A 13,620-nucleotide genomic window follows, 5' to 3' on the forward strand; every position below is an offset into this window, starting at 1 on the left:
ACATTATCTTTTCGCCTAGCTGGATCTGGCCAGAGAATTTCATCAACATCACAGGCGATATCCTCATTGGCAAGACAACCTTCTTGAATGTTGAATCCATCCTTGCACAGCTGGGGCATCGACTTGGTCACAGGCGTCCTCCATGGCCTGAATGAGGGGGTACCAGAGCCTGGGGCCGGAGATCGTAAACCCTTGCGTGGATATGGGGCCCCTTCCTCCTTGTCGTTCTCGACCCTCAATCCTCAAATGTCACAGGGAGGGGTATCAAAAGTGCTGATATGGTGCATACAATGAGCAGCTCATTACTGTAACTGTAGACAGATTTTCTTTTACCTGTTTCCTTGTCGTAATATCCTTATGACAGATGCCACTGTATATCTAAGATTTGGCTGAACTCTTAGTCCCGCCTCCCTCAGCATCAATCCGTGGTTCACAACACGGTCCACTAGTGTTGCGCGACTTTCATTTGATAAATTTGGTCCTCTTCTTCTTTGAGCATATTCTCCAGCTTCAGGTCTTCCTCTCCCTCTCCCTCTCCCTCTACCTCCACCTCGGCCTTTACCTCTGGCTGGGCCTCGTCCTCTTCCTCTACCTCCTTCTCCTCCTCTGCGGATTCCCCCTCTCACTCTCAGTCTTCTTCTTCTGACTCCTTCCATTTTGGTTGAAGGCAGGCGAACTTACCTGCTGCATTTTAAATAGTGCTTAAACCTGATTGGTGTGTCTACAATTAAGCAATCGTGTGTTTGCGTACCTGGTGGCTGTGTTTAACCAATTGGTTCGTGGGTGTGTTCATTTGAATGCCTTTGCTTTGAAATTGCAAGGAAATGACATCATGATAAATTTCTGTGTCAAATGCATAGTGTGTTTAGTGTTTTGCAAATCACTGTGTGTAATGTGTGAAGCCGACAATGTGCTTACAGTCCTTGAGTGTAAGGTTTTGCTAATTGTGGGAAAGTTTTAATTTTAGTGTGTAAGCAATTGAAAAAAACTGTAATTGTAGACACACCAATCAGGTTTATGCACTATAAAAATACAGCAGGCAAGTCTAGTATTTTCTTTACTGTATTTTCAGTTGTTTTTAGATCTTTTTTTTGTTTGTTGTTGTTTTTTTTACTGTAATTGTAACCTGTACTGGATACAGTATTTTATCTTTGTCTGTTGTTTGCTAACCTTGTTATGCAGTAGCATGGAAACTGGGACTTGTTTTTTTGTGATTCTCCATGTTGACATGTTGACTGATTTGGGTATATGGAGAGAAATGAATTGTATTTTCCTCAGTCTGCAGGATTGGTCTTGTGTAGAGTTTGCTGAACTTACAGTTTTTTCTGATGGCTTAGGCACATTTTTTGTAACTATTACTATTACTACTATTTTTGCAAAACTCTACACACAAATAAGAAAACCTTTCACCAAATCAGCAAAACATTGTAGTTCTCTTGCAAAAGCTAATAAACCTGGCTCAACTCTTCAAACCTTTGTAAATATGGTATTTTCGTATGATCAAACAGTTAACACAAACCATCGCATTAATAAGCACACAATGCGCCAACTACACACTGATGGCATGAATAAAGAACATCTGGCTTTTGCTTTCTCTGTGTACAAGGTAGGCTATGTCAGTTTGAGGTCATACTTTTGTCATAGTTCTGTAAACACACAGGGATCCAAACTTCAAGTATTGGTGTTTATTTACACACATCAAAACAAAAAGTGAGTGGTTTTGCTATAAGTATTAAAAGTTTTTGAAATTGTGCTATGACAATCACGGTTAGGGTTTAAGCGTTCAGAAAAAACGGTTTTGTATATTTGCACTTTCTCTGTGTACTTCATTTACAGTACTCTAATCACTGAGAAGTAGAATTGCTAAAAGTGTTTCAGGTTAGCAACAGCAGTGTGTAACTGGTTCAAACTGAATTAAGTCATATGAAACGTGTGTGTTTCATATGGTAACAAAATATGTTTTTTTATAAATTAGTATATAGTTTTTGCAAGAGTGTTTAATTTTGCAAAGGGTCTGAGGTGTTCTGCTAATTGGGTGTATTGTTTTGAAAAACCAGTCCATGTTTTCCAAATAGTGCTTAAGCAATCGAAAAAAAAACTGTAACTGCTTTGTAAAACACACTTCATTCAAACTGGACAGAAACAAAATGAAACTCTTTCTGTTCCAACAAAAAAACAACTCTAGTTTGGTTCAAATAAACCTTTAATGCACCGAGTTAGATGTGAAAATATGCTGTCTACACATGTTTTTTCCCTGAGCAGCTGCTCTTCCCCGTTCTTCCAACGTGCTCTTATAGAAAAGCGGAGAAATAACACCTTACTTTTTTTGCAGTGCGTGCATTTTAAGCTTTTCACTTGTTATTTTACGGCCCGTTCTCATTCCCAGCTCATTCACGCATACAGATTTTTTCAGGACCCCTGGACGTCACTTTTACACGCCAAACCATTTATATACGCTTCACTATAGTCAGAGTTTTGTGAATTCAAACAAAACTTATTTTTAGGCAACAAAACTACAGTAGGTGACTAAGTTTAGGAAAAGCCTTGTGTTTTGCGATAAAATAAGGACGTTTGTTACGTAAATCAATGTAAATAGCCAAAATCAACGACCAAGTTAAAATAACTGGTTGCATACGGGACATGAACACCGGTCTCCATGGGTCCTCCAAACTGATCTAACTGGATGTTATTTAACAATTAACTATTTGAGCAAGTGGATATTGTTTTTTTGCTGTAGGGTTTGTTAAAGTTTGCATTACTCCCACTACAAATCTGTGTGACATTTTACCTGTTTGTTCATTATTTTGTTCCATTTTCACTTTTCTGATTGCTAGCTAGTTTTCAGACGCTCTGAACTGCTGCACATGGAGCAGATAGAACCAGATAGTGTAGAATGTGCAGATGTGCAGACAGAAACCTTACCGCTGAGAAAGATTTACAATGTTATGTTGTTTATTTTCTCCGTAAACACAATATGAAAAAACTTCACGTTGGTATATATTTCTTTGACGAAATTATTGATGTGCTCCACCTGCAGCTGGTTGTGAATCACTGCTCTAGACAATATTATTTTAATAAATGTCTGCTTCTTGATGCTTTTTTCATCATATTGTTAATAGTTCAGTGTTTATGAGCAGTATTTCTGTGTCATAAAGGAAAAGACCAAGGCCTAGTCTACACGTACATAGGTGTTTTTGAAAAAGGGGTTTTTCCTATTTAGTTCTCAAAAGATAATCCTGTCTACACAAGCACTGATTTGAAAAAAATCTTCGTCCAAATAAAAACGCTAAAAAACATAAATGAAGCGCTGTCACTACTACGACAAACCAACAGGTGGCGATATAACCTTAACCCTAAAGCAATTTTGGCTAATCAGCAGCCTTAAAAAAAAAAAATATTACCACTATTAGGACCTGGCTGCAATGGCGCATTGATTGCTCCGTAGCACATTCTAATGCCTCTGTTCCTCAATATAGTGGAAGAGTAACTGTACATTTATGTATAAACATATAACAAGTCCTGTTAGCAGTTAGAACCAGCACTGTTTTGGCCATGGCCACCATTAAATGTTGCCTCATTTGTAACGCCTCACAAAAGGAGTGGACATAACTGCACGCTCTGACGTTGCAAGACAAAAACTCGTTTTTTCCTGTCTACACGTCAACACTGAAAACAGAGTTCTCTCTGGAAGAAGTTTTCCAAAAAGATCGGTTTTCAGTGACCTAAAATGCAGTTTGTGTGGACGAAAGACCAAAACGCAGAGAAAAAGATATGTGTACGTGTGGATAGTGAGAAGCACTTTTCTATCTTGACAAACATATCTCACAACACATCTTTGACCTCTGGTTGCAGTTATCAGCTGATATGCTGCTCAGCCGTTAGTGCTGCGTTTCAGACTACACCTGTGTTGTGTTCATCACCTGTGACAGCTGGATCTGTCTATGTTCTGGACACTCAGAAATTAAACTGATATCCTCTGAAAGATCTGGAGAAGAGTTTAAGATTGATCCTCAGATATGGAGCTAATGTGTTGATGATGGACAGAAGAACTTCAGATATTCAGTGCTTTTCTGTCTGTCTGCTGACTGATAGAATTCATCATTAGCATGCAGCGCTGTATTTACTGTGTTCTGAGCACGCTCAGTGGACTGAACGAGGAAAGTTTCAGGCTCCATACATTTAGATGTGTTGTTGGGACGAGTCTGTAATGTGTGATGGATTCAGTCGGCAGGAGGTCGCAGTAATGAGTCGTCTAAAAGCAGCAGCCTGCAGCAATGCAGACTCTCTGATCATCAATGTGTGTCTGTCTGTCTTCCTGCCTGCCTGCCTGTCTGTCTGTCTGTCTGCCTGCCTGCCTGCCTGCCTGTCTGTCTGTCTCTATGCCTGTCTGTCTTCCTGCCTGCCTGCCTGTCTGTCTGTCTGTCTGCCTGCCTGCCTGCCTGCCTGTCTGTCTGTCTGCCTGTCTGCCTGTCTGTCTGTCTGTCTGCCTATCTGCCTGCCTGTCTGTCTGTCTGTATCTATGCCTGTCTGTCTGCCTGTCTCTGCCTGTCTGTTTCTTTGATTTCAGCCCTGTCCACATACTTTTGATACTGGTTTGGATCAAATGAAGGTTTCTTTAGCTTGATGAGGAAGATCTTGACTGGTCTGCACAGAGCTCTGACCTCAGCCCTATCCAACCCCATTTGAGACTGGACCACCAACTGTGAGCCACACCTGATCACCAACATCTGTGTTGGACCTCACAGATGCTCTGCTGTCTGAATGCAGCAGGTTCAACATCTGGTTTAAATCCTGAAACCAGCACAATGGAGGCTGTTAGAGCACATGAATGAACATGTTACACAGTTACATATGGTCAGCCGTCCGCATACTTTTGGCCACCTATCTGTCTGTCTCCACAGTGTTAAATAGCAGCAGCTCAGATGAGTCGAGCTCAGCGGGGGGGGGATCACTCAGGGGTTAAAGATAAAGAGGAGTATTACAGTCAAATGGTCCGTGAACTGAGTGTGTGTGTGTGTGTGTGTGTGTGTGTGTGTGTGTGTGTGTGTGAGAGAGTTTTGTCTGATCATGTGGATGACTTCTGGTTTTTTATAACACTGCTGTACCGAATGACGTGACTTGAAATGATTTAAAGAATAATTTTGGTTTATTCTAACTCTTATTATTGTACTGTTCTCCATCATGTCTCTATATAAATAACATTGTTCTCACCGAGTTAGTATCTGAGATCTACGACGACATATTAGGGCCATTGATGGGTAAAACAAAAACAAAAAAAGATAAGATAAGAAAGAAAGCTTAGAAATTCCAAGATTAAAGTTGTACATTTACATTGGTGTGATGAGGTTGATCCAAACTTGCAAATTTGTGACTTTAATCTCGGAACGTTTTTTTTTTCTCGGAATATTATCCTCCTCCCACTTTACATTCAGTTTAACTGAACTTGTTTTTATTCATAATGATCTGCTTTTGTCACCAACACACACTGTTCCTTCTTTATTTTAAATTGTATTACAGTTAGTTGCTGTAATGTGTGTGAGAGAGAAAAGCCCCATATGGTCCAACAAACAGCACCCCCATTATAACCTCACACACACACACACACACACACACACACGCACACACGCACACACGCACACACACGCACACACGCACACACACACACACACACACACACTCTTAATGCCACTTAAGGCTGTTAGTGTTTCCTGTTGACGTCCAACAACAGCCTCTTCACAAGCCATCATTTTCCACTCCGCAGAGCTCTTTATATACACACAGATAATACAGACCACACACACACACACACACACACACACACACACACACACAAACAGGCTGATAGCAGAGAAAACTGAACAGAGATGTTTCACTTGTATTTGCATTTTTTCAAAAACATCTTTACAATTATAAATGTATTCTCATATTGATCCTTCAGGATTTCATCAGAATTACTGCACAGCTTCAACAGACGTTACCAAAGCCTCGCTGTGAGGTGAGTCCTGCTGCTTCATTGTCTGCTCCTAAAGAGGGTCAATATGTCAAAGATCTCCACCAGTAAATCTGACAGGTCTTTCACACCAGAAACACACATTTTGCTTTGTGATAATATTGTACTTTTTACTTCACTGTAATTATTTGACAGGTACCATTACTTTCATTTTACATACACAATTAATTCATAAAATATGATGCATTATTATAGATTAAATGCCATTTATTGTCACACAGGTGATTTCAGTTATGTTGCTGATTAGACGTTCAGGTTGGAGTTTTGCAAAGCTCTGCTGGGATTTACACGAGGTAACATTTACCAATAACAAGACTAACTTGTGCACAAAAATATTAAAGAAATATCATCTTCGGGGCTCCATAACTTAATACTCTGTAATGGGCTTTTCTGTAAAACGATAAGTACTTTTTTTGATATTTTGAAATGGGGTTCTTCAAACTTCACAATAGAAACAGAAAGTGAGTCTAGGGTTGGCACTATTGGAATATCAGCTGGCACATACGCCATGTCTCCCTTCTGCCTGAAAGTCTGTGCTGAGCAGCTGGCCTCCAGCTTCATACAGAACTTAAACAGATCACTGGAGCTGTGTGAAGTCCCCTCCTACTTCAAACGCTCCATCATCCTTCCCATCACCCAAAAAATCCACCATCACGGGATTAAAGGGCTACAGGCCTGTCGCCCTGATGTCTGTGGTCATGAAATCATTGAAGAGGCTGGTGTTGAGCCACCTGGAGGACATCACAGGCCTGGACTCCCTGCAGTGTGCCCCAAAAGGGTCAGTAAATGAGTAGTCAATGGGACTGTATTACATCCTGCAACACATCGACTTCCCAGGGACATCGCAAAGATCCTGTTTGTGGATTTCACCTCAGCATTCAACACCATCATCGCAGAAGTTCTCCCCAGCCTCCACCCGTCATTGGATAGATAACAAGTTTCCTGACAGACAGGAGGCAGCAGATGAGGCTGGGAAAATCTCATCCAGTACCTGAACTATCAGTACTGGTGCCCCCCAGGGATGTGTACTCGCTCCACTGCTCTTCTCCCTCTACACCAACGACACCATATGTGTATATGTGTGTGTGTGTATATATATATATATATATATATATGTCTGTGTACTGTACTTTGAGAGCAACCAAAAGCTGGAATCAAATTCCATACAGCTGATTCTGACATTCTATGGACTGAAAAATCACAATTAAAACTTCTTCAATTTAACCAGTGAGTAGACTGCAGAGGGCCCAAAGAAAAATTGACTAATTAAATATTTATACCCTATTGCTACTTTTAGACAATAACAGGAGCCATTTGATTTCACTCAAACACCAACCTGTCCTGTAGCTGTGGTGCATTCTGGTCTTTGTAGTGCTGCTGTGAGTGTCATCACTGCAGCAGCAGTTTAAAGGACAATTCCGGCGCAAAATGAATCTAGGGGATAATAACGGATATTTTCCCACTCAATCGTTCTCTGGGACATGTTTTCATGCTAATCGAATGTGTTTGTAGCTTGAAAGAAGCTAGCGCGGACCGCTGATTAGCTTACAACGCTAGTATTCGGGGCACAGGGAAAGTAAAAACAAATCGCTATTTATACTACTAAAAATGCTCAAAAAAGCATTGAGAACTTTGTAAGTGTACAGACAGTTTATTGAAAAAATAGATTAAACCACTCGTGTTCATGTTTACATGCGGCCGCCCTCTTGAAAACCAGTCATGACTTACAGATGGTGATGCAAACTAAAATCAAAAGCAATTTGCTCAATATATCTGAAATAATCGCACCAATGTAAAACATAACTTATTTAGTGTACTTACTCAGTGGATAATTGTCCATCTGGTCCCTTCGGTCTGGGTTGCCGTCTCCAATTTATTTTCGGGACATGGAAAAAAGTTTCAAGTACAGCCCTGTTTATCAGAGAGGGGAAATCTTCAGGCTGTACAAAACACTGCGTCTCTTGGGTGTCGCGACGCAACAGGTCCCACGCTGTGCAACACAGACACTCCTGTTTGGTGGCCATAGCTTCACAATGTCCGCAGGTACACCACCAGTTTCCCGAAGTACGAGGCTGTGTACTACCGGTAGCTCTCTCTCTCTCTCGTTGCCCTTTCACGGAGCTCCCGCAGCTATTCGGTCAAAAAACTGTCTGTACACTTACAAAGTTCTCAAAGCTTCGGTTAACATTTAGGGACTCTCATTATGCTACCGTTGAAGTGTGGTGATATTTTGAGCCTTTTTAGTGGTATAAATAGCGATTTGTTTTTACTTTCCCTGTGCCCCGAATACTAGCGTTGTAAGCTAATCAGCGGTCCGCGCTAGCTTCTTTCAAGCTACAAACACATTCGATTAGCATGAAAACATGTCCCAGAGAGTGACAGAGTGGGTACACATCTGTTAATAACCCTTAGGTTCGTTTTGCACCGGAATTGTCCTTTAACATATAGAAAAATCTGAATGTTGTTTTTTTTTAGCAGAATGTTCCTTTAAAACCTGAATAACTAACAGAGATATTTTACAGATAAAGAGACAAACAATCAGTTTCTATCATCTGACACCACCTTGTATGTGTGTGTGTGTGTGTGTGTGTGTGTGTGTGTGTGTGTGTGTGTGTGTGTATGTGTGTGTGTGTGTGTGTGTGTGTGTGTGTATGTGTGTGTGAGTGTGCGTGTGTGTGAAGGACAGAAAGAGGAGAAGGTGGAAAACAACTTACACACTTCTAAAAAGCTTCTGTCTGTAAATTAAAAAGTGTTGTCTGACAGTTTATCTGATGGTATGAGAGGTCACAGTGAGGTCACAGGGTCTCTGCAGGTTATCAGTGTTTCAGTGATCTAACATTGTTACCGTGGTAAAAGGTTACAATACCAGCTGAGCAAAGCAGGCTACTGCCTCAGGGCCCCAAATACCATCTGTTCACAGTGTGTAAAGTTTGTGGTCATTTGATTTAATTGCAAATGTATTTATGAATTTACAAAACTGTTTAAACTGAAATCAACATGATAAAGGCCTTTAAACATGCCCTGATGTGAGGCCCAGGAGCAGTTTTGTAGCAGATTCTCCTAACTTGTATAATAATAATAATAATAATAATAATAATAATAATAAGGTGCTGCTCAAGTGAAAGCAACAAAACGACTCTCAGGCCAAACTGCCTGAGAGTCGTTTAGTCTGATTTGGCAGGGAATCAGACCCAGGGATAGGCATTAAAGGGTAACTACCGTTTTTTTCAACCTGGAACCTATTTTCCATTGTTTTTGTGTCTAAGTGACTGATGGGAACAACAATCTTTCAAATTGTTCCAGTATTAAGCAAGATCGCTACAGTTGGCAGCAGCGAAACAAGCTACTATGTAAGTTAATAAGACAATTGTCCAGCTTGTATTTACCTTCACAAAAGTGCTCGTTTTGCCACTGACAGGCTCAGATTAATATTCTAAGTGTCTGACAACATTATGGAAAGGATTTCTAAAGGAGGTTGACCTTTCTAAAGAGTCAGATCATTTTTTAAACATAAAAACAGCCACGAAATTGCGTTCGCTAAACCCACCAGACTCCATGTAAATAAACAGTAATTTTAGCATCGTAAAGATAGACTTTATTAATCCCGCACTGGGGAAATTCCTTTGCTACAGCAGCTCAAAAGAAAAAATGTACACACATCAGAATAACACAAATACAAATTAAGTGGACATAGGCCAAAAAATACACATTAAGTATAAGAAATAGAAAAAACAGAATTAGTTATAATAATAATAGTAATAAATCAAACATATTTACACAATAAATCCTTCTATAAACAGACAGTATATAAACACAGATGTACAGATGAGTAAGGTCCGGATGAATAGAAATGAAATATTGCACAGTTGGAGGTGACACAGATTAATAAATAAATAATAAAGCGTAGTGCAGAATATTGTCCAGTGATGGCTCAAATTGCAGAAACAGCTAGCAGTGCTACATTATGATGTTACATTAAAGAGTCTGACTGCTGCTGGAATGAAGGACCTGCGGTATCGCTACTTCTTGCACTGAGGGTGCAGCAGTCTGCTGCTTAAGTAGCTTTTCAGGGAACTCACAGTCTCATGTAGGGGTTGAGAGGTGTTGCCCATGATTGATGCCAGCCTGGCTAACATCCTCCTCTCCTCCACCTCCTCTATGTTCTCCAGAGGGCAGACCAGAACAGAGCTAGCCCTCTTCACTAGTCTGTGCATCCCTCTCTGTGCTCCCAGCTCACCAGCAGGATACTGCGTAAAAGATTGCAGACCACAGAGTCATAGAATGTTTTTGACAGAGTCCTGCACACACCAAAGGACCTCAGCCTCCTCAGCAGGTGGAGACGGCTTTGGCCCTTTTTGTACAGGACGTCTATGTTTTTGGACCAGTCCAGTTTATTGTTGAGGTGAACACCCAGATATTTGTATGTCTCCACCATCTCAATGTCGACCCTGGATGTTCACCGGTGTAGTACCAGGTGGCCTCCTGCGAAGGTGGTTTGACTCACAGCAATTGACAAAGTCCCAGATGACCTCCCGGTATTCCTGATCATTCTCCTCTGATACCCTCCCAACAATGGCAGTATCATCAGAGAACAGCTGCATGTGACAGCTGCTTGTGTTGTACCTGAAGTCTGCTGTATACAGGGTGAAGAGAAAAGGAGCGAGCACTGTACCCCGTGGTGCTCCTGTGCTGCTCATCACCACATCAGACACTTAGTCCTGGAGCCTCACATATATACTGTGGTCTGTCAGTGAGGTAATTGATGGTCCATGCAGACAGGTGGGTGTCAACACCAGCTCCCAATAGCTTCCCCCAGAGCAGTGATGGTTGGATTGTATTGAAAGCACTGGAGAAATCAAAAAACATGACCCTCACAGTGCTCCCAGTGTTCTCCGGGTGTGACAGTAATCTGTGTGATCCTCCACCCCTATGCCTGGTTGGTAAGCAAACTGTAGGGGGTCCAGTTCTGAGCTCACCAGGGTTCTCAGGTGTCGTAATACAATCCTCTCCAAGGTCTTCTTCAAGTGAGAAGTTAAGGCTACCAGTCATAAACATAATGGCATAAACAAAATAAAACTATGAAAAACCATTTTGGGTCGTCTTTCCACTTTTCCAACTACCACAACTCTAGTTTTGGTTGAAATAGTTAAACAATAGTTAAATAGTAAAACACATAGTTTACCGATTTACATGTGAAAATATGTTGGCTCTATACACGCTAAAATGATTACTTTTTTAAATAGAGTCTGGTGGATTTAGCGCTAGCGACTTCAGAACTGTTTCTGGTTCAACGGAAAGGTCTCAAAGAGGGATCCTTTGCATAATGTTGTCAGACACTTAAAATATTAATCTGAGCCTGTCAGTGGCAAAATTAGCACTTTTGTGAAGGTAAATACAAGCTGGACAATTGCCTTATTAACTTACATTGTAGCTTGTTTCGCCAATGCTAACTGCAGTGATCTTGCTTAATGCTGGACCAATGTCAAAGATTGTTGTTCCCATCAGTCACTTAAACACAAAAACATAGGAAAATAGGGTCCAGGTTGAAAAAAAAACGGTAGTTACCCTTTAAGAATAACTATATAGAAAAAAGCCACTCTTCTGCTGATTGTCTTGTTTGCGTTATAGAGACATCAGTATCAAATTGAGACTGTTTCATAACAAACAGTTAAAAACTCCCTGTAGTTGCTTTAAGTACTGTACTAAAAGTTGGCTACTTAGTAGACCAAACATTCCACCACATGAATCAATTAATTAATTCATAGGTTCATAGATAATGAAAATATTGTCTATTTCATTTTAGCAAAGACCGTTACACGTCAAACTTTATTTATTTAACAGTAACTTATAAAACATAGAGGCCACATCAGTCTAACAGAATCAGTGTGCAGCTTTAAAATCTTCTTTTACTGCCTCATTACGGCCAAACACACACAGGTCAAAGGTCAGATGTCACTAAGACAAACATTAAACATCTCTTCTTCTTCTTCTAAAGTTCACTCTCTCCACCTGTGGAGCTGGCTAAAGCACGTGACTGAACGCGGAAGCGGAAACAGAGCAGCGACTTGCCAACAGCTGAGCAGCGGCAGAGATCCTCTATGAATAGCATGAACCACTCTGTAGTTAAAAAAAAAAACACCGTAAAAACCATCAACTGATAATAATTGTTGAACTGTCAGCTGATATTACAGTATATAAGATTAATGTCATAGTGTTACCATGGTGACTGGTAGAAAACTGAAACCTTCGTTTCCAGGTTTTGTTGAGTTATTGAAGTGAATAAAATCCAAATTACATCAATATATTTACCAAATTTGCTTTCTTAATGTGTCGTATTTTGTGTGTGCGCGCGCGCGCGTGTGTATCCCTTGACCTTGTATAACAATAATAATAGTAATAATTTTGACTGACTTCATTACTATTTGCACTATTTTAATATAATACTGCCAGACACTTTTTACAGTTTATGTTATAACTTAACTGCCACTTTATTGCATTTTTTTTTTTTTTACATATTTGTACTCTTACCTTTATTTTTAATCTATATATATATATATATATATATATATATATATATATATATATATATATTTAATCGACTAATTGTTTCAGCTTTTAATAAAATATCTTGTGTCTTCACTCCAGTCACTCTTCATAAGAAGCAGCGTGTTATGTGACCAGTGGATCTAGTTTCAGAGATCTACTTCCTCTTGGTCTCTGAAAACGTCTTCAGAGTGAGATCTCGCGCTCTCTAACCGCTCTCTGACTGCAGCTTCAGCACAGTTAGCAGCCCGAGCTAATCCGGCTAACAGCTAACAGCTAACGGCTAGCTAGTGGCGCTATGATGGCGGAGCTGGTACAGGGACAGGCCTCGATGAACCAGCCGGGGCTGAAATCAGATGGCCTGGCCGATGTTTTACAGAGGGCCCGGCAGGTAACAACAACACTGGGGCTCCGCACACATCCGTTCTGGGTCGTTTAGATCGAGCCAAAGCACTTTTATTTGGATTCGCCCGTGTTGTCTCAGCTGCTAACTCCTAACTTATGCGCTCCGTCAACACACTCACACACACACACACACACACACACACACACTAGCATGCTAACTAGCTCGGAAAGCAGTTCAGAGTTGGACTTGTGGCCGGTTTGGGACACTTTATCCGGGCTGACACGGTCCGGGAGTTAGTTTAGGGGTAGTTTGTGGAGCTGTCACCCGGAGGGGAGCGCAGTGGGACCGGGGGAGGTGGAGGGGGGAGCAGGACAGAAGTTTGGCCACACGTGTCACTGAGGCAGACAACCTGTTGGGCTGCGGTACAGAAACACGGTGAAAAACCACCGAGGAGCACACCAAGTCCACTCTTTCTGCTCCGCTTTAATGACCTACTAACTGTCCTCAGCAGGCCGGGGGGGAAGCAGTGAAATGCGGGTTTTCATACTGTGTTATCCGCTTTCCAACAGTTAATATGAGAGTTGGACCCCCCTTCCCCTCCTCCCCTCCCCTTAAAGGCTGCTGTTTACTGTAAGTTGGTTAGGAACTAGGCTGGCGTTATGCAACAGCCTCAGAGCCATATACAGCCGACTGGAGGTGTGTCTGCTTCCTATAGAGAGAG

The 13,620-nt window shown here is 41.1% G+C and overlaps 1 protein-coding gene across 7 annotated transcripts in view; it reads left to right on the top strand.

Moving 5' to 3' along the window:
* The first annotated feature begins 12,767 nt into the window (after nucleotides 1-12,767).
* Nucleotides 12,768-13,620, top strand: part of LOC144518053 (far upstream element-binding protein 3-like) — a 29,383-nt gene continuing 28,530 nt past the window's right edge. For 6 of the 7 annotated variants that reach the window (XM_078250418.1, XM_078250423.1, XM_078250422.1 and 3 more), the window contains exon 1: nucleotides 12,769-12,944. In XM_078250418.1, coding sequence (XP_078106544.1) covers nucleotides 12,852-12,944 — 93 coding nt within the window. In that variant the 5' untranslated portion in view covers nucleotides 12,769-12,851. Of the gene's footprint in view, nucleotides 12,945-13,620 lie in introns of all 7 variants that reach the window. The other variant, XM_078250424.1, reaches the window with a different exon arrangement.

Source organism: Sander vitreus, chromosome 5, assembly GCF_031162955.1.
Source record: "Sander vitreus isolate 19-12246 chromosome 5, sanVit1, whole genome shotgun sequence".
In the NCBI taxonomy this organism is placed as follows: Eukaryota; Metazoa; Chordata; class Actinopteri; order Perciformes; family Percidae; genus Sander; species Sander vitreus.